The 22,270-nt window shown below is 39.3% G+C and overlaps 1 protein-coding gene across 1 annotated transcript in view; it reads left to right on the top strand.

The window, feature by feature from the left end:
- The window catches only part of AK5 (adenylate kinase 5), a 149,878-nt gene that overhangs the window by 71,122 nt on the left and 56,486 nt on the right, over positions 1–22,270 (top strand). Inside the window, exons 7-8 of the mRNA XM_050961884.1 lie at positions 7,147–7,237; positions 13,801–13,877. Coding sequence (XP_050817841.1) covers positions 7,147–7,237; positions 13,801–13,877 — 168 coding nt within the window. The remainder of the gene's footprint in view (positions 1–7,146; positions 7,238–13,800; positions 13,878–22,270) is intronic.

The following is a 22,270-nucleotide window of genomic DNA, read 5'->3' as shown; positions in this document are numbered from 1 at the left end:
ACATCTGCTAGTGGAAGAGACAAGCTTTCAAGCTACACAGAGCTCAAATCAAGACCCCAAGGAAAATACAATTTACAAATTATAAGTGTCATTACTGAATTATAATGATTGTGATGTCTTAAACTAGTGTTTCATAAACTTGGGATGCCGCTTGTATAGGGAAAGCCCCTGGCGGGCCAGGCCGGTTTGTTTACCTGCTGCATCCACAGGTCTGGCTGATCGCGACTCCCATTGGCCACAGTTCACTGCTCCAGGCCAATGGGAGTTGCTGGAAGTGGCGGCCAGTATGTCCCTCGGCCCACCACTTCCAGCAGCTCCCCTTGGCCTGGAGCAGTGAACCGCAGTGAGTGGGAGCCGTGATTGGCTGGACCTGCGGACGCGGCAGGTAAACAAACTGGCCCAGCCTGCGAGGGGCTTTTCCCTACGCAAGCGGCATCCCACGTTTGGGAAACACTGTCAAACTATTCTGCTCACAGGATGCATATTTTTCTTAAAGTACAAATCTGAAATGTATTTTTAACAATGGCATTGTGGGGTCTTATAGTTCTTTTCTCTGAGTGGCTTCTGGATCAAATGTGCTCAGTTTACAAGTAAAAATATGTTTTTCCTCACTTCCATCCCTGAAAACTAAAACTTAGGCCTAGTCTACAATTAAAATTTAGGTATACATCTCTACACCCCTAAGCACCCTAGCTATTCCAACTTAACACCCATATAAGAGGTGGGTAGGTCGACGGAGGAGTGCTTCCACCATCTGAAGAAGTGGATTACCTACAGCAACTGGAAGAAAAACCTTCTGTCACTGTAGGAAACAACTATGTTATAGTGCAACAGCACCATAGTTGTGCTGCTGTAGGGCCTGTAGGATAGACAAGCACTTGGGAGCATCAAGCTAGCTACTTTCCTTTTCATGCATCATTATCCACGATAAGGGTTGCATAAATCAGATTTTGTCATCAGCCACATCTGTGCAACCTAATTCAATGGGAATTGTACAGGTGTGGCTGGTTAAAATTTAGCATGCAGTTCTGTTGACAACAGACAAAAAGGAACAGCATCCATCTCTCTCTCTCTCTCTCTCTCTCTCAATTGTATTTTTCCCCCATGGATAAAAAGAGCAAAAAGCAATTACAAAGTATTTAATCACATAGTCTTTGACCCTGCAGTAAGTTCCAGTTGGGCACACCGATGCACCCTTATGGAGCCCCAGCAAAGTCAATGGAGCACTGTGCAGGCATATGGGTGCCCTCACACATTGCTTATGGCAGGGTCAGGGCCAAAATTAAGCAGATGTGATTCTGAACGCAGATCTCTTGAGTAAAAAGGTGCCATTTTTATACAGGAATTATTCAAAGTAGAACTTCACTTTAGTGCTCTGCTTTTGGGCAAATTTATTGTCTATGGAATAAATATATTTTAAATAAATGTATATGCTTTGACTCTGGATATTTTGCATCCACCAAAGGAGGTTGGGAGAGAACTTAGCAGCACATACAAGTAATCAACCCTTTTAGAGATCCTGTTTGGGCTCTGAGTAGCAGCCGTGTTAGTATGTATCCTTGCTTATAAACAACTCCCAAACCTGAAGCAAATACTCACCAGCAGTCACACACCACACAACAAAAACACTAACCCAGAAACCTATCTTTGCAACAAAGCCTGTTGCCAACTCTGTCCACATATCTATTCAGGAGATACCATCATAGGACCTAATCACATCAGCCACGCCATTAGGGACTCGTTCACCTGCACATCTACCAATGTGATATATGCCATCATGTGCCAGAAATGTCCCTCTGCCATGTACATTGACCAAACCAGACAGTCTCTACATAAAAGAATAAATGGACATAAATCAGACATCAAGAATTATAACATTCAAAAACCAATTGAAGAACACTTCAATCTCCCTGGCCACTTGATTACAGACCTAAAAGTCACAATATTACAACAAAAAAACTTCAAAAACAGACTTAAATGAGAGACTGCTGAATTGGAATTAATTTGCAAATTGGACTTCATCAAGGTAGGCTTGAATAAAGACTGGGAGTGGATGGGCCATTACACAAAGTAAAACTATTTCCCCATGCTTATCCCCGCTCCGCCTCACAGTTGCTTACATCTCCTTGTCAATTGCTGCAAATGGGCCATTTTCATTACCACTACAAACAGTTCTTTTTCTGTCCTGCTGATAATAGCTCACCTTAACTGATCACTCTCCTTATAGTGTGTATAGTAACACTCATTGTTTCATGTTCTCTGTGTGTATATATATATATCTTCCTACTGTATTTTCCACTACATGCATTTGATGAAGTGGGGCTGCAGCCCACAAAAGCTTATGCTCAAATTAATGTGTTAGTCTCTAAGGTGCCACAGGTACTCCTGTTCTGTTTGGGCTCTGAAATTCTCTTTCATAAAGTGAGAACTGGATTGCACACATAGTAGAGACTTTTGTTCTTACTGTGATTAGCAATTCTATTTTCAATAGGTAGAAAAATCCAACAAATTTAGAGATCAAATGTCAAAAATATTTAATCATAAGGGTTTTGCTATTGTTTAAAACTGAATAGGGTCAGTTGAGCACCCTTGTGTTCTATTCAAGTATCTGGTAGTTATCAAAGAATTGCCATTTAAAAATGTGTAATAATTCGCTGAAGTACAAAACTACATCTCTGTTTCTTTCAAAAATATTTTCCCCATCAAAATTATCTTCCTTCCCACAGCTCAGGGCATTACAAGTCCCATAACATAAGGGAGAAACTGAATTAAGTGCAAGTGTTCAAATAATTGATTTTCTTTGGTTTGCAATAAGAGGATTTCACTGTACAACTTAGATTTTTCAGAGTGCAAAGACACATCTTGTGTCCCCGGAATTAGAGAATGCAGCTGTGTTTTGAGTTCTGGGAAACCTTTAGAATGTTTCAAAAAGATCTAGCAATTTTCCACGGCAAACTGGGTTACTCGAGAGATTGCTAATACTGGGATACAGAGCCTTTCATCAGTTCAAACGTGACACGGCCCAGGTTGATAGCAATTAGACTATCTGACAGCAATTCACCGATTTATGTGCCATAAGTATTTATTTTTGATGTATAAAATGTGTCCCCTACAATGTCTCAAGTAGCATGTACGAAGTCTAACAAAATATACTATTTTTTGCTATGAAACAACATATAAAAGACATCCCCCCAAGATATAAAAGTCCACCATTCTGCCTTAGAAAAAGGCCTGAGTGAAGGGATTCATTTTAAAGGTCACTCGACCACTGCTAGATTATTAAATTCCAAAGTCAAGGACTCTCCATGGACACTGCACTGCCACCACTATACAGACTGTTAAATTTAAGGCTGAAGACCACACTTGCCTCAGTTGTTGTCACGGTGTACAGGGAAAGAGGCAATCTCTGAGATAGTCAGGATCCAAATACATAGCTCTTTAAATCCAAATCAATTTGAATTTCACCCAAAGGTTAATAGGAAGCTAGTGCAACTCCTGAAGAACTGAGGTGATATGTTCCCTGTGAATGATTCTGTCTAAAAAAGATGGACAGGCATATTATGTCCCGGAGGTAGCTTCTGAGCAGTGTTCAGCTTCAGTCCCATGTAAAGTGCACTGCAGTAACCAATCCAGAAGTCAAAGGCATGGGTAAGTGGGGTACGACCCACTTGTGAAAGAAAGAATCATGAAGGTAGTATTGTCTAGTGGTCTGAGAATGGAGCTAGAAGCCAAGAACTTGAGTTTTAATTCTGGCTTTGCCACTGGCTCACTGTGCAGTCTTGAACAAATCATTTAACTTCAATGTGCCTTAGGTTTTGTATCTATAAAAAGGGGATAATAATTAAGTTGTCTACTTTCACAACAATGTTGTGAAGCTTAGGCTATGTCTACACTTGGAGTATGATTTCCTGGCTTGAGGAGACATACTTCTGCTAGCTGTCATCGAGCTAGTGTTCACAAATAGCGTAGCTGCTATGGCCTGGTCAGCAATGAATGGCAGCATAGGCCAGCCACCCTGAGTACAAAACTGTAATTGGGACAGCTAGCCTGCCTCACTGCCCACCCCTATCCATGCCACCCCAGCTACACTTCTATTTTACACACACTAGTTCAATGGGAGCTAGTCTGAGTACATCTATTTGAGCTAGGAATTGCACCCTCAGCGCCAAGTGTAGATGCAGACTTAGTTTGTGTTTGTAAAGCCCTATGAAAATATAATGCCCTATGTAAGTGATTAAAAATTATTAAAGGAGCACAAACACCTAATCAGCCACAGAGGGAAAATTGTGCTGTTTGTCACCAACCTTATCTTGAATTCCAGGAGCAGTTGGGCTTAAGAGTATCTCCACACGGGGAACATTTTAGACAAACCTTCACATCCAACCTTCAGGCACTAGGGCCTTGTCTCGACTAGGCTGTAAAAGATCATAGAGATAGATCATGTTAGCTTGCTTAATCTAACTAACACCTTCTAAAAGTCTAGTGTAGACAAGGAAGGTGTATTCTTTAACTCATGCTAAACTGGTGAAGTTAAAACCTAAGGGCGGGGGCGGGGTGCCTAAGGCTTTGACTTGACCAGTTTAGCATGAGGAAGTACAACTTCCTTGTCTTGACTAGAGTTTTAGTCAAATCTTTAAATCCTAGTCAAGACAGGATTAGAAGAAAAGTGGTCATCGTTCTGTGAGGCCTTAGAGGGAGAAACTAAAAGGAATAGGACTGAATAGGAATAGGCATGCTGAAGACACCCAGGTGGCTATGTAGGATTTGGTTTATTGTCACTCGTTCTTCAAGTTTTTAGATGCCTTCCTCCAGTATGCCCTGTTTCTCTCTGCTCTCAGAATCTCATTTGTTAGATTTGTTCTTTCTCCAGAATTTCCTATTCTTTCTCCATTTTTAGGACTATTTCTCTGGGTCTCCAAGGCACAAATTCTGTCTCTGTCTGTTGATAACTATTATGATGAATGGCCATCAGAGATTCTTCCTTTGGATTCTTTTTTGCCTCTAAATCCACTATTAGGTACTGAAAGGAAATTCCACAAACAACAAATACAAAACAGTTTGTATAGTGCGAGTCCTATACAAGTTGTCATGAAGGACCATGAGGGCTAATAAACAGGGTGACACTGATTTTCTAGAAGTAGAGGCTAGCTAAAGGCTTTAACAGCTTTCTGAATAAATCCTTGGGTGTCACGCTGTAGTCTTAATCAATATACATGATAAGTATTGGAAGAACAACTAAACTTCCACCAGTGCCAGCTTTCTGCAGCCCAGCTCCAACCAGCATTTAGACTAGGCTGTAAAAAGGTTTGCACCTTTGCAGCAGCGGCCAGGCTTCTCTCACACAGAGTGTAATAAATTACGGTATTAGCACAAGGTCTAGAAATAAGATTAATTCTTTTTAACAAAATATCCTATTGCTGTTTGCATCACTAATACTAAGTCATATGTGTCATAATCTCTCTAAGAGATTCTCTAGCTTGCCTGCATATATATACCTGCCCCTGGAGATTTCCACTACATGCATCTGATGAAGTGGGTATTCACCCACGAAAGCTCATGCTCCAAAACGTCTGTTAGTCTATAAGGTGCCACAGGACTCTTTGCTGCTTTTACAGATCCAGACTAACACGGCCAGCCCTCTGATAATCTCTCCAAGAAATCTCATGCTTCTGGATCCCCAAACAAAACAAGACAAACAGACATTGGCTATAGAGCTGGAGCATGCTGTTCAGCAGAGTTTCAAACTTGAGAGGACAAGCCCATCAAAGCTCATGAACTCACATTCATCAGTGGACAGCTATTTGCCCCTTAGGCTCATTCTGCATCACAAGGCACATTATTCTAAAAATGACCCCATAATGTGGAAAATTGTGCCAAGAGGCTGGTTTATGATTAAAATTGTTCCAAGCCTCATAGACAAGAAAAGAGCTCAAGATGTATATAAACACTCAGAACAGATCAGTTCATAATCTGGAACCTGGTTTTTATTTTGGTCATGTATAAGGACAACTGAAAGCTTGTTTGATTTAATAGAAACTTAGAATGATTTGTGGTGGATCAGCGGTGAGGGATGGATTTAACCCTAAGTCTACGCTGAGTGTTTAATTTTCTCTTGGAAACATACCTGTCTTCAGTTGAGGAGAAAAGGCAGCTTAATGTACCCAAATGTACATTTTTTCCTTTATTTCCATGTTCAATTAACATGAAGAACACTGAAGGTAATCAGCTGGCAACATATTCAAATCAATAAAAGAAAAACATGAGCCATCTTCAAGCAGGCATTCATAATTTATTAAGTAGGAACAATAAATAAAAAATGATCTAGTTGAATGGTGCAGTGATAAATATCAGAAACAGGGGACAACAGTGTAAAATGATGGATTGGGACAGAAAGCTCATGAAACAGATGAGAGAGAGACTAGGATGTAGGAAAACAGAAGTCAAACTTTGGACAAAGGATTTTCTAAATGAGAGAGGGGAAAAAGTTCAAACTCAAGAAGCTATTGCACAATTTTAAAGGGACTTCTACCCCCATGTGATTTTGTAAACTTATGTTAATCAGGATAGTACAGATATCAGATAGCAATACACAAAGGAAACCTTTTCTTCCTCCACTTATTACAGGTGAGTTTTCAAAAGTATTTCATTTTTCCAGTAACTCCCTGAAGTTCTGAAAGAACGGCTCACATATTAAAAAGATTAGTTTGAGCCACAATTCAGAAGTAGCTCAACGATTTTGACTTACAAATTAAATTAATTTTGTTACAGTGTCCCCCTAAAAATCAGGTGATAAGAACTATTCATGTGATCTGTAGTTTCACAGTCTCCACATAGATACTTTGGATGGCAGAAAAAGTGTCAAATATAGTGCTATGTATTACTAGTATTGTTTTCTGAAGTTCTACCTTGGAAATGTCAGTCTTTTAAAACAACTCAACTGCTTTTTAACTGCAGTCTGTGAAAAATGGACTAGTTGGCAATGGAATGAATCATAGCTAAGGGCTTGATTCAAAGCCCATGGAAGGAAATTGAAAAATTCCCATTGACTTTAATGGTTTAGGATTGGACTGCATATTATATAATAGCATTCATCTAAATAATTCATCCTGTCCAGAAGTGTCTGACTGCCTTCTTTCTTTCCAACAGTTTGATGCGGACAGGGACGAAGAGGAAGTTTTCTATGACATACGCATGGCACTCGACAATAAGCTATTTTCTCCCAAAGAGGCAGTGGCAGGTGAGTTACTGTACAAGCATAAGAAACTGTTTACTTTCAACATCAAATGTAGCAGTGATGTCTGTTTTTCATATCCATCAAATATTGATGAAAACACTGAAACAAACTCTTGACTTCTTCCCCACCCCCTCGAAATTGCTAATGCTCTCAGCTACAGAAGGTGGCTGAGGTGATATCTTTTATTGGACCAACTTCTGTTGGTGAAAGAGACAAACTTTCAAGCCACAAAGAGCTCTTGTTCAGGTCTGGGAAGGAAATGGTATGTTTCACCGTTTGAATGGGCAAATATTTGGAGAACTGACATAATAGAATCAGGAGGGCTTGGATATGAGATCTCAGGGGGGGCCACAGAAATGCACAAATTGTGTGTGTCACCTACAGAACAGGTTGCATTCGGTGGCTCTACAGATCGCATAGACCCACATAGCCAAAAACCCATTGCAAGAGAAGCAGCAGGCAACATCTGCTACTCCTCCAATACCCACATTAGCTGTTAATGAGCTCCACAACACATGTTGGAGGATTTTCCCCCCTCAGCCCTTCTGTGTTAGGGTATGTCCAGACGACCTGCCGGATCCGCGGGTAGTGATTGATTTATCGGGGATTGATGCAGCGCGTCTTATCTAGACGTCATATATCGATCCCCGAACGCGCTCCCATCAACTCCAGGACTCCACTGGAGCGAGTGGCGGTAGCGGAGTCAACGAGGGGAGCCACGGCCATTGATCCCGCATTGTGAGGACAGGAAGTAAGTCAAAATAAGATACGTCGACTTCAGCTATGCTATTCCCATAGCTGAATTTGCATATCTTACATTGACCCCTCCCCACAGTGTAGACCAGGCCTTAGAGTGAATTTTCATGTGAACAGGAACCTTGTACCTGCCTTTGTCCTCCTTCAGGATAAGGTTCAAAAGTGCGGTAATCCAGTCTCCAGGCTAAGAGCTATCACTTCTGTAATTAGCCTTTTCTCCATATCAAACATGGGCATCAGACCAAAGAAGATACAGTCAGTTGGGTACTTCCCTTTTTCAGAAAGCGTGTGAGGATTAATAAAATAGCAGGCAATTAAAGGCTCTTTGCTTGTTTCAATAATGTTTGTAAAGGTCTTTAGCCACAGTTCATTTTATCTTTAAACTGTTAGCATAATTGCAGATGTAATTTGGTTCATAGTGACTAACAGACATTATTTTCTGAACACATTAATGGCTTCACATCATCATATTTGATATGCCATACCTTGAACTACTCTTACAAGATCCACGTGCAACAAATATTTAGAGAAAGAAAGCTATTCAGTGTGCTCGTAGATGATATTCTTTTTCATTGTGGCTCCTTGAGATATATTAAGACTGTTGCCAAAAGCAACAACCTGTCATGAAATTCCACCACTAAAGATTGCAATAAATTTTGTATTAGAAACATCTTACTGAGAGCAAAATGGAACTGTTATTCTAATACCAATCAGTTATCTTTTTTTTTTTAATTATCTTTCCCTGGAAAATGGTTTTCTAAGTATTTAGAATGCTGAAATGTAAGACTTATTAACTGAGTTAGACCATTCTTCAGAGAATTTAATAAACTAAAAGGACAATTTGACTGTATTAAACCTAATTTTTTTAACTATATGGACAAACCTAGGTTTCACAGAATTTTTTAAAATTATTTTTATTACAATGTCAAATGTGGAAAGCACAAATGCCGTTGTTCTTAAAAAGATATATTGTGTAAGGATATTTGAGGCTTATGGACTGCAAATAAAAAAAATATTTACATTTGTGTGAGACTATATTAACTCTACGTTACTGAAATACAAATTGTCCAAACAGCTGCTTAATTAACTTGCATCAGTGTGATTCGGCTACCTTTCAATGGCAAATTAACAGCAGCTAAATTTAGACAGATCAGCATAATTTGACTCGATATAAATGAACATAATAAATTAACACTGGGGTACATTTCTGTACTAGGATCCAGACATCTGTTATACGTATCCGCCCATGAGTTATACCTCGATAATAGTTTTTCACTAACAGTTCTGTGCAATTCAGCTTCATATCGACAAAAGAGGTGTCAAAATCTGAGCCAAATCTTTACTAAGAATGAACTCTCAATTTACAAGATAGCATAAATGTTGCCCTCTGTGTTAAAGATGCAAAGTTGAGCACAAAAGTAAATAAAATTGTCTGAAGTACTTTCTTCCTTCAATAACTTCTTCTTCCTTGTGGAGCTGATTATTTAGCTAAGGGAGCTCCAACAAAGAAGTCAATGGAAATTTTTTTTAAATGTACTCAACTGTATAAAACCCTTTCCATTTTTCCCCTTTGGAAAACACAATACACGTGAAAATTAACTAACTTCTCCCCAACCTCATATGCACATACATGTCAAAACTGAAAGAGGTAGTTCAGGTTATAAATGCACCTTTTCAGATCAGGTCTTGGGTTTTGCATTCTGTGACTCCATTCCAGCATAACATTTAAGCACATGAGTAGCGCATTGAAGTCAATGGGATGACTAAGATATCTATGGGTAGCTCTGATGTAAATTGTCATATGCTTAATGTTAAGCAAGCATTTAAATGCAGTAATGGAATGGGACAATGGAATGCAAAATGATCCAAACCAGCTAAGGATGTACCCCTTGGTGTTAACCATGTGCTAAAGTGCTTTGCAGCCTATATCTATGTACAAGCTTAACATTAGGAAGAAAGATGCAAAAAACCCCACAACATTAATTAAACCTTGTTTATGATTGCAGGGTATTACCAGACCACTGCTATATATAGACTAGCCATGAACATGCACTGATATTTTAAAGAAAACATTTGACAACTCTTTCTTCATCCACTTATTTGCCTGGTCCTGAGTTCAGAATTTTTGTTTCCCCATTAATACTGATGACAGCAACACCAGTTTAGCATAAGCTTCCTGAAAATTAGTACAGAAAATTTTGAGCAAACTTAGGTTGAGACTCGGAACACCCACCAGCCCTCTGACTTCCCCCACATCTTTCAAGGTCTTCTAGTGTGTCAGTGGCAGTTCCCATCCCTATCCTCATCACTTCCATTATTATAGAGGTTGATCAACTGGCTGGCCCTTTCCCACTCCCATTCTCTTCAGTGGATGTCCAGCAAACCTGCTCTCTTCCCCTACCATCCCTGTAGTAGCAGGCTTTAGTGTGGGTCCAGCAAGTTAGGTGTGTTCCCCCTAAAAGTACAGTTAGACTGGCAAACAACCTACCCCATTCTCCAGTCCTATCAATACTGCAGCAATGGTGTCCAAAAGCTCCGCTATGTCCCTACTGCTTTTCCTTATTCTCGCAATAGCCTCTTACTACAGTGTACTGCAGGGCATCTCTTTTAGGTTTTTCTTATTTCACTCACCAAAAACATAGCTCTCTCTAGAATATTCAGAGAGTGACAGATGGTTTTCCTTTCACTAAGTTCTCAGTGAAAACAAGAAAGAAAAAAATCTCTCAATTTATCCTACCCTTTCTTGAACCTTGCAAAAGAATTGGGACTTCTGCAAAGAAAACAAGCCTCACAGTTCAAGGAAAAACTTCCTTAGACAATTTGCCATGTTACAAATACAGAACTGTTATGGCTTTTCTAGTTTAAAATATATTGTGTGTGACCACTAACTTTCAGCCCAGTCTTTACATTAAAAGTTTGTAGTAGTCTATTTCCCTAAAAAGCACTTAGCTTCTAAATCCAATATTTAATGTAAATGCTCCCTGTTAGGGAGGAGACATACTGCTCCCAGTAGATAAGGAATATTAGTGATAGTTAATCAAATATTGTACAAAAGTGCCTCTAAAAATAATTGGCAGTTCAAGGTAGGTCATTCTCAATCAGGATTCAGGCTTAGTTATCTGCCTTGATGCAATATTAAGATTGAGACTTCAGTTGCATAAAATACAAGAAACTTAATTAAGCTTCTCATAGTAATCTTAATTCTGTCCTCTTGCACCTATCTATAAAAACAGGTATTTTCATTAGAACACCTCACAAAACACTAATACCAACGTACAGAATGCAGGTGCATCTCCGGTTATAAAGATGGGGAAAGTATAATCCCTTTCTACTATATTAATATAACAAATTGTTAACGTATACAAGAACATTTTTTTTAAAAACCCACACAAACAGATGGTGGGCCAATCCATCCCTGGTGTAAATCCCATAAAGTGAACAAGCTGCATCAGGGATGAATTTGGCCAATTATAATATAGATTGCAAATTAAACAGCATTGGAGTCATCTCCTTTTACAAAGCTTCATGGTTTTACTCATCATGCTGTCTAGTTCTGCTCCTCATGTTCTCTCTCTTATTGTTCATCTCACCACCTACACAGATGATTACTATGTAAATGTGAAAAATAAACACAAATAGCTGATGCTTAAATGAATTGGGAACTATGAAACAGTAAAGCCTTTGGGGACAGTGCATGATGCAGACAGCTCTCCATATACACAGTAAAATAAGAATTAGATTTAATAGTGAAAAAAAAATTAATCAAAAGATTAGTGGCAGCGTTAAGACTATGGCCTTGGCTACACTTGCGAGTTACAGTGCAATAAAGAAGCCCCAGGTGCCCTAGCTCATTCACTGTCCACACTGGCAAGGTATGTAGAGCGCTTTGACTCTGCAGATACAGCGCTGCTGGTACTCCACCTCGGCAAGTGGAATAATGTTTGCTGCGCACTTGTTGGAGCGCCGCAGCACCAGTGTGAACGAGGTGTTGCGTTACTGTGCTGTGATCAGCCTCCAGAAATGTCCTATAATCCCTTAAGTCAAGTTGCCACTCTTGTCATAGTTGTGAAATCGGCTGCAGGAATGCGGAAATGCCCTTTCAAAGCTCCATTTCGGAGAAGCTGGCTGCTTATCAGCTTAGAAAAGAAGCAAACATTTACTGTTCGCTTTGAGTGAGTGAGAGAGAGGCGGGCAGGGGTTGGGGGGGCCTGAACTTACAAGACAGCATGCTGACACACTCTCAGCACCCCAAAAACCCACACTCTCTCCCCCCACAAACACACAACACACTCCCTGTCACATTCCACCCCACCCTGCCCCCATTTGAAAAGCACGTTGCAGTCACTTGCATGCTGGGATAGCTGCCCATAATGCACCGCTCTCAGTACCACTGCAAGTGCCGCAAACGTGGCCATGCCAGTGTGCTTGAAGCCGTCAGTGTGGACAGACTGTGAGGCTCTCCTACTGCGCTCTGAGAAGGCGGGTTTAACTCACAGTGCTCTACATCTGCAAGTATAGCCATGCCCTACGTGGTCAATAGTGCCTGTTCCTCCCAAAGATATTTTGCTGCATGATCATACATGCAACCCAGCAGAACATCATTCCCGCTTCCCCATCCATAACCCTGACTGATGACAACGGGTTACAACAAAAATTATATTTATTAGCTGCTGTAGTTCTTCACTGCTCCCAAATTGATAAATGGTGCTTAGGCCCTCAGCGGGCTTCTTGACAGCTAATTTGTAGCTGCAATCTAGAATGGACTCAACATTTGGGTCCTAGATTTTCTCATTATTTGAATTTGTTATATATAACGTTAGGGTTTAAAATTCTGTAAATCAGTGGAGTGAAGACAAGTTGAAAGTTAAATAAGAGTAGTAACTTTTGTTTTTAATTAGTATACTGAAGTGATGGCAAAAAGTAGACGATATATTGAGTTTATGTTATCTGGAACTCAAATAATCTTGTAACAATGTGCCCATTGAAACTTGCATAAGTCCCAGATACTGGTGGGCTGTGATGAGCTATGAAAGGGGCTAAATTATTACTGCAATAGAGGGAACAGGGAATCCTTCCTTTCCCCAGAACACAGGGGACTGCCATAATCCATCTGCCAGCATTGGAGAGTTGTTGCTGGCAGAACTGGTGGTCCCAAAATAGATGTTTCTAGGATGCAGGTGCTAGGGGCCATGGCTCTATCCTGTATGTTGGTACATCTGAACTAAGAGATTGATAGATTTTCCTACCACACCAGTTTAGCCTTGGACACCTCGAGCACCTCTGGAAGTATTGAGCCCTATTTTTCCAATGCCCTGCAGTCATTTACATCAGAGCAAAGCAAATGTAAAATGCAACCCTTCTGATTTACTAGTATACACAAAGTAGATTATGTCTTTCTCAGTCTATTGAGAACCATTAATTGATCCCTTTGTGTATAAAATTTTTTTTACTCTTAACCAACTTTATAGTTAATTAAAATTCCAGTAACATTTTTGTACTACATTGCACAGTGTACAACACTTTGCAGAATACATGAAAGGCACTGTAATTCAGACAGTATACTAATCACATTAACCACTCATTATTAGGATTGTTGTAGCTTTTAAAAGACATCTCTAAAGAACAATCACACAGATTGGTATTCTTTTACATACAAATAACTCCTTGGACAAGTTTTGTTTAAAAAAAACCACACCAAACATATGGACAATGAAAGAACCTGATTGAGATTGGAAATATAATTATGTCCCATCATGTGAAGTGAAAACTGCCAGTCCATTTCTGAAGTTTCATTTCCTTTCATATTTTAGGGCCAAATGTACTTGATCTTAGTCTGACTATGGATTGTGGAGATATCTCTGATACCGAATTTGACTTTGAAGACCAGGTAATTGCTTATCTAAGTATCTCTTCTCACACACACAGTGAAGTAGCTATCTGCTTAAGGGAAAGCAATGAAGATTACTTTGGCTTCAAAGCCCTGTTCTCCATCCCTTACATTTTGCAGTTTTCTCCATGCAATTCAGAATGGTGGCACATGTGGTTCTGTTACAGACAAACAGAAGTCTGTCATGCTCCATTTCCCTGCCTCTCTAGGTGTATCCCATTTAGAGTAGGAGCAATGGTTGAACATATTTTAGAGGAGATGGGTTAAAAAGAAAAAGGTGAGGAATGTAACTAAAACCCAAGCAAACATATTCTCCACTTGAAATGGAGTTTTAAAAAAGTGTTTGTGTTAAGATCAACCCTCCTATCAACTGCAATGTCATCTCTATTGTGAGGTCAAATTCAGACAGCTTTTTCCAAGTCCATGGAAAAAGAAATGGTCAGACGGTGTGTCATCCTACTCCCTAACCCATGGAGGTATGAAAAGGCAGGACCTAGAGTCAAAGGATGGGCTCAGCCTGTTTATAGTATGTATGTGCCCTGCCCTAGTTTCCCCTCCTTTCTCACAGGTTACTCCTGCCATGGCAAAACCAGACTGGAAGGGACTATCCATAGAGTCACAGCCTGTCACAGTACAGGTCCACACTAGAGTTATGGTATGCCACACATCTGTTGGGCCTGAATATTGCCCTGTTAAATATATCATTGAAAGATTGAATAAGGTCAGAAAATCTCTGCTGAGGGCCATCTCCCTATTGCACTAGCATATTTTAAAGTTAGATTTTTATAATTCTGCTTTTCACATTTTCATTTCCTTATTTGCATATTTGTCCTTCGGTTTTCTTTTGCCAAATTTGATGCAAACACCTTCAAAGTCTAATATATTCTACCCTTGCTTACTTCTCCTCCAGTTTTACTCCCAGTCCTTTCCCTTAACTGTTTTTTACCGCTCTTCCTATTCCCAGCTTTTTGACTCTTTCTCACTTCTGTCCATCAAGCAGCCTTGCTCTCCCTTCCAAACCTTCCTTAAAGCACACACTTCCACCAGTCGTTCTTAAGCTGGCCTCTTTATCAATGAGCTCCTTAAGTTTCTTTTGTTTTTGCCTTGTCTTGGTTAGGTCTAAGTCTTTACGGCAGGGAGAGGGTCTGTTAGCTTTGTAATGCAGAGTGTACCATTGCAGTGCTATACAAATCCATAAGAGAATAATCATGTATTTTTAATTTTTAAACGACGATGTGTGTGTTCCCTTGGCAAAGTATGAGTCCCTGGAGAAACAGCACACCTTATTCCACAACCTGTGTACATAAAACCGAATTATTTTAACTGGTCCTTAAAAGTGCTGCTCATGGTTACAAAACAAGATTAACAGGAAAATTATGTGAAATTGCTAATTTCATAGTATTGAGTCATTCCATGTATGGTTGGGTTTGGAGGCTGAGGGTTAAACTTATTTGTTTTTTAGCCATATGTTTTGTTAAGAAGGTTGATATGGCACCATATAAAATTCATTAATTGCAAGTCTTCCTCCCACTGCTTGGGGTTGACTATCATTCCTGCCCTGAGCAGCAAATTGTCAGGTTGGCAATGAAGCAAGATTGCTGTCAACTAGGAAAAGAAGGAGAGGAAAAAAGCAGATTTGAAAACCTCCTAGCCATAAGCACCAGAAACATCTGATGCAGTTTTAAAGCAGCTCATTGATAATGGCTGCCTTCATCAGGTAATGGGAATTACTAATATGGCCATTGATTCAAAGGTCAGGAAAACAGATCAAATAAAAAAATAAAACCCACAGGACAGATTTCTATTATTATTGATCGTTGTGTCTCTAAATCTGTGATGGGCATTTTACAGAAATGGATAGAAGAAACCTAGTTCTATCCAGAAGCACTTACAATCTAAATTTAGACATGACACAAGTGAGGGAAATATATGAAAGAAAGGAAGAAAGAGATTAAGATATGGGTTACAATCATAAAACTGTCCAGTTACTCAGAGTGTACGTACACATCTGAAAGAATAAATTAGAAATTATCCTCAATGAAAGATAAAGTAAAATGAAGTAGATTACTAGACTAAGTGGAACTGCTTGTATTCAGTGCTGGAACACATTTTGACTAGGACAGTGAATTAATACCCCAGTGACTTACCGCATGACACATTATTTAGTAATTGTCTCAAGCACCAACACCCTCTACAATGGGGCTCTCAAGTGAGGCAGGGATGCATGTCTAGATACAAGTGTGTCATGTGAGGATATTATTGCAAAGAACAGCTATCAGGAGGAATGTGAGGGGTAAGTGGGTTGGTTTCCAAGCAACCTTATGCAGCTAAGCTGCTAAAATAATGGTTGAGATTTAGCAGAACATCTTGGCAGCCACTGAGCAATTAGAGATAGGTGCATTTGTGGGTTACTGCTATATGGCATGTCCTGCTTTCATTGGGGCAGATCCTCAGCAGGGACTGAGCAGCATCTGGCGCAGCTGAAATGGAGGCACAGATATGCCCTTTGCACACACTAAATTTTGGGGGTGCTTTGTGTCAGGATGGTCCCTGAAGTAAATTAGGGCAGCCTAAGGACGTCATTATTTTATGCCACTTGCTAATGGCCTACCAGGAGCCATTCTTGGAGCCAAGAATTTTCTCACCCACGCACCCTCTGGTACTGGCAGCCAGGAGGGTGGAGTGATATATGAACCTCTAAGACTATGCCATCCAAGGATTCCACCACATAGAGGAGATCCTCCCGTGTACAGCTCTGCTGACTTCAGCACTGCTTTGCTCCACTGTGCAAAGCAGCATTAATTGCAGGTCAAGATCTGGCTCTCTTTTTTGTAGTTTTAAACTGATTCTGTATATTTTACACCTTTATAATGTAAATTAGAACAAATTGCTTATAATTTTCAATAAACAAGCTGACTGTTCCCCACTTGCTATTCGTGAATGCTTTAGGAGCCTGAATATTTGCACCTCGGTAAGATCCCAAAACATTGTAAGGCAACAAGGGAGGCCATGTAAATTGAAGAAATTTGCAAAAGAAAATTTTCAGAAAAGAATTACATTTCCATTCCTACTCATATCTGGAACTAATAGGTCTAACAAACAGGTTCTGTGTCAGAGATGATGTAGACAGGTATTTTAGAAACACTGTTTAGAAAACAGTTCTGAAAAAAAGACCACACAATGCATTCAGCTCATAATGTCTTGTGAAAGAATGAACCAAATTCCACTTTGTTACTTTACCCATATCTTTTATTGATTCACTGTCCCTAAAAAATCTCATGCAGACAATTTTTAGGACCGTTCAGATCTGACCATTCCTCTTCTTCTGAGCCATGATTTCTAAGCCTATCAGAAGATAGATCCAATTACAGAAGTCATGCACTGCATCCTATGCCAAATCATGAAGTCTGAACTGCAGCTGCTGAATTCCCTTCCTTTGCCAAAAGTCTATCTAGACTGGTGTCCTGATGGGCACATACATTGGAGTCGATGTATTCTGTTTAATCAAATGTTTAAATATAAAATACCCCATGTTGACATGTATTAGGACTGTAACAATGGGTCTGCCAGAGGGGTGCAATGCCCTTGTAATGCTATACATGATGAACTAGAAATAAAAAGACATTTATTCTTAAGCCAGATCCTCCACATCCAAAGTATTGCTCCTGAAATTTTCAAATGTATTCATTAGATTAAGTCAGAACTCACCTACTTAAAAGATCATACTACAACAATGTGGAAGAAGTGATTTCTTCATAGTTCTTCTCATTCAGTAACATTTTACAGCAGCATTTAAACCTGCAAGCTCACCTTCGAAGCAATGAGTATTTAAACTCAATAAGAATATTCCCAAGCTAATAATTTTACCTTCATTTGAGAGAAACAATATCTACAACCTTTTAAAACAGTACAAAACGGCTTGCCCTAAACCTAAAATGCTCAAATATCTCAGATTCACCCTTATCTTCATTCTCCATCTAATTTGCAACCATAATTCCAGAATGAGATTTGTGATTCCTAGGTTTCTCACAGAGATATCTTTCTTCAACTGCACATTCTCCACAATTTCTATTTCAAAAACCTTGGCTCAAACAAAGCTCCAGCCTATCCACTGCTCCTCATCTAAGCACCAACCTTTCACTTCCATGTTGGCCTCTCTTTCTCCATTAACAACTTTTAATATCCCATGCAGTGAACTAATTAATCTAATTTGGATATGTTACTCTCCTTTGATAATAAATCCTAATACAAGGTTGCAATACTTAAGGCAATCAGATCTAGTAAAACTGCATTTACTTCATTGAAGTTAGTCCACTATCATACCTGGCATATCCCCCTTAAAAAAAACAAAACCACAATATAGGTGGGCAGATGGGAAGCATTCCTAGCAAATAGAAGAACTAGGGCTGGATGTCCCTGCCTCCTGCAAGTTCCCTGCAATTAAAGGCGTGGCAGGGAGGAGCTGCTATTTAGGCAGCCAAGCAATTACAGCTCCTTCATTAAAGAAAATGACAGCACCCAATGACCCAACTGAAAAACAGAGAGCTGGAGAAGAGCTCCTGCTATTTCTTCTCAGACTAGTACCCCATCCTTGGTTTCTCATCCTGGGAGGAAACAGGATTGCTTATGGCAATGGAAATATATTTTTATTGTATTCTCCCAATTTCTAATACTCATTTTTAGAAATATTGTTATTTCTATTATCTGTTTTATGTAATGAAGAAATCTTTGCATTAAAGACAATGCAGGTGTGTGCATCTGCACATACAGTATCTGATTGCAGAATTGCTTTCTGGCATGGCTATATTGTATTACTGCTAACTGTATTCCGTCATGCTTACTATTGAGTTTCTTGGCCTTGCCAGAGAACTAGTCGCTATTGTGCCATTTGATACTAGGACTCAGACATGTTTTATCTTTCAAAATTCAATAGTTATTTTGAAATCTACCATTTGGTCTAAATTTAAGTGCATTCAGGCCAAACAAGAATATAGATTAATTGCAACCAGTGAATCACGTCAAAGAGCTTCAGAATGAAGTAACAAATTATTTCCTTGTGAAAGGCAAAGCTTTCATGGACTGCTTCAAGTTCAACCAGCCTGTAGAGTAAGAATATGCTCTCATTAGATAAAGAATTGTGTGTAGAAAATAGATGGAAGCTTACAATCTGAATATATGCTAACAAAGCAAGAATTAGTTAAAATTTTAAAAACCTACACTCCAGGTAACCTAGGAGAACATGCCTTAGTCAAGGGGATGAAATCCAGATGGACATAAATACTTGGGGAAAAATTGTAAAAATGCCAAGTGCCTGACTCTGGGCGCAATTTGCACACACATTTTTTGCCACAAAATAAATTGCTAGATTGGAGGCAGGTTGTTTCCCCCACAGCAAACTATCTTATTTAAACCTGATTATGAGTGCAAATAGCATTTACAAAATGGAGATGGCCAAGTATGTTTAAGATAAAAAAAAATGTCAGAAATATATCAAAAAGGTTTTCTGTTCAGGAGTTCATGCAATCGCCTGTATTAAGCAAATTGCATAACCTGATCTGTTTTGCAAAGGAAAAATGTTTTATAATTAGAAAATGTCCCAGGATTACTCAAAAAGCAACAAACAAAAGAAAGAGGAAATAGAGGGAAAGAAACTCTCTCAAAAACAGAATTACATTCTACTAACCCAGAAAGCAAATTCTTGTTTAGAAAATATGGCAACAACTCTTCAAGATGCATGGCTGCACTACCATTTCCAGCCCAGAGTATGTAAAAAATTAGGTTTTAGGATACGCAAATATAAACGGAAAGGTATCAACCCAACCAATGAAAAACAGACTCTGTTACTACCAGGAGTAGAACAACATATCCATCCTGATACTTTGCCATAAGTAAAAACTCAACCGATAAATGTCCAAAAGAGAATCAAAATGCCCGGGAAAAAATCCTAATCAATACTGTAGCAGAACAATTTTCAAAAGATGGATAGACAGCAGTGAATTCAAATTCCCTTTTAGCTAAAGCTCTATGGATATCAAAGATCTTCTCTCTGCTTCTACCCATATTATCTCATTTGTCACATTATTTTGTCTCTCTGTTCCCCACTTCTGGAAGACAAGATCCCTGGGAATAATCCAGCACTACAGAGATGATACTTCAAGGGTTGAAATTACAACATGACAAAGAACATGGTTCCCACCTCTATCAGCTATTCAAGAACTTCTAGTTTCCACTGGGACTTCTACATCAGTCCTTCAAGATACACAGTGATTAAATTATTTAAGAGGCTGGGTCAGAGTGCAGGAGAATACACTATGATTTTTTAATCATACTCCAGGACATAAAGTACATAGTAAAGTGGCAGTTGCATTCACATATGCTCTACAGCATTAATCATAAGGAATCTGAATTTAAAATATGACCATGAGCATCCAGAAGGCCACAGTCCTCCAGGTTTATCAACTCCAATGTTTTTGTTATGGGCTTTTCTCCCTCATTGATATGCAGTGACATCTCTTCAGATTATAGATCCAGATTCTGCCTTTGGAAGGAGAGAGATTATAAACTCGAGGACATGAATGTTAATAAGGAAAAATGAACATTCAAACCACAGCAGAGGTTCTAAAAATCTGTCCTAACTTTAGGCAGATGAAACATGCTTAACAGAAATCTACTGAGCCCAATGCACAATCTGTTCATTTTGAGTTACCATGGAAACTGTCCTATTAGGGGCTAAAAAAAAAATCAGTTCTAGAAACAAAAGAACTGTAGTTTGCCTTGAACAAAGCACTGCTTTAATATGCTCAAAACTAAATGTCTTTTTGGTGCTTTTATTTCATTTTGTATATCTTTCAGGATTATTCAGTCATTTCAAAAGTGTACGTTCTATACGATAAAACAAATCTTATAGCTCCATTCTCCATTGTGCAGGTTATTCCCACATAGGGGAACAGAAATGCCACCAGGCCAAACCTGCAGACTATTCTTGGAATTCTTCTGTCGGGAACAGAAGTGGTGTTTGCTTCCCCATATGTGGAAGACATGAGGCTCCACACTCAAACCCAAAGATCTTAGTGGTGATCTGCCAGAGACAAGGTGAAACTGCCTGCTACCCCAAGATAATTGCCTACTGGAGCCATATTGTCAGAAGCTTCCTAGAATCCCCCTCAGTTGGAATGTCATTGCATGGAGGGAAACCCATGTAAGTTACTGCAGATTTAAACATCCACAACTTCATTTTCCAAAAATCACTTGCATTTTAGGCTCCCTAGATTCTGTCAGCAGCACATCATCAAGTTTTGTTCTGTGGCTTTTGGGGGGCAAAGAATCCAGTTCCCCTAGTGCCTCTAGGTTAGAAGCTTAATGGCTTACAAAACTCTAATGCCTCCAGGTATTAATACTGGGGCAGTGTACCGTCTCCCCATCTTTAGCACAGCGTGCTTCTACACAAGTATACTTGAGCTTATAACTTACAAGTGCCCAGTTCTCACTCATGCAGAGCTCCTACTGACTTCAAGATAGCAAGTACAGTAAGAGCAGGCACCAGTTCACTTTGTGCAATTCTTTGAAAATAAATGAAACAATACAGACAATGAACTTTGTAAAGCTGGCTGGTGAGCAAGCTCTATTTATAAATAATGTTAATGCTCATTTTCACACTCACACCTATTGGCAAATCTATACATTTACTTTTTAAACTGCAGTGTCTACACAAGTGCTATTTTACTCTATTGGGTACAAAAATTGCTCTTTAAAATATTTATTCATATTGTATCAAAGCAATAGAACAGCTTCTTTGGGTACAATGTATACGTTTTAAAAAATCATTTGCGTATTTGCCTGAGAATCAGCATTTGTCATCAAATGCATCCTTCCTCCAGCTCTGCCTCCGGCTTGGGGTCTAAGTGTCTCCTCCTTTGTGAGTTACATGCTTTTGCATTTTAGTAGGGTTAAATTTGCTTTTCCATGCCCTTTGGCCAAGGGAAGTGTGGAGTGGCCTGGTTTGAGAACTCCTTCCTGGTACGTCCTTCTCCAGGATGGAACTGCATGAAAATCACACTCAAAAGAAACTCTGGTTTTATAAAGAGTTATAAAAAAGTAGATAGAAAAAGGATTTAATACACTGTAACTGACTGTCTCAACAGTATCTAGATTTATACTTGGCCAAAAGATATACTAGATAAGGCTTTCTCAGTTTCAGAAGAGAAAACTAACTTCTTACATCTTACTAAGAACAAATTCTAGGATTCGATATCTTTTATCAGCAACCCTACATGCAGCCCCCTTTTCCTGTGATGCAGTCTATTTCAGTAGTGCTCCACTTCCTGGTATCCCAGGGTCCTTCAGGCAGTAAACAATTAACATATTACAAGGGCCCTCTTTTCTGCAGATTTATT

Source organism: Gopherus flavomarginatus, chromosome 7 (genome assembly GCF_025201925.1).
Source record: "Gopherus flavomarginatus isolate rGopFla2 chromosome 7, rGopFla2.mat.asm, whole genome shotgun sequence".
NCBI lineage: Eukaryota > Metazoa > Chordata > Testudines > Testudinidae > Gopherus > Gopherus flavomarginatus.
This window is presented reverse-complemented; position numbering and strand designations above follow the sequence as displayed.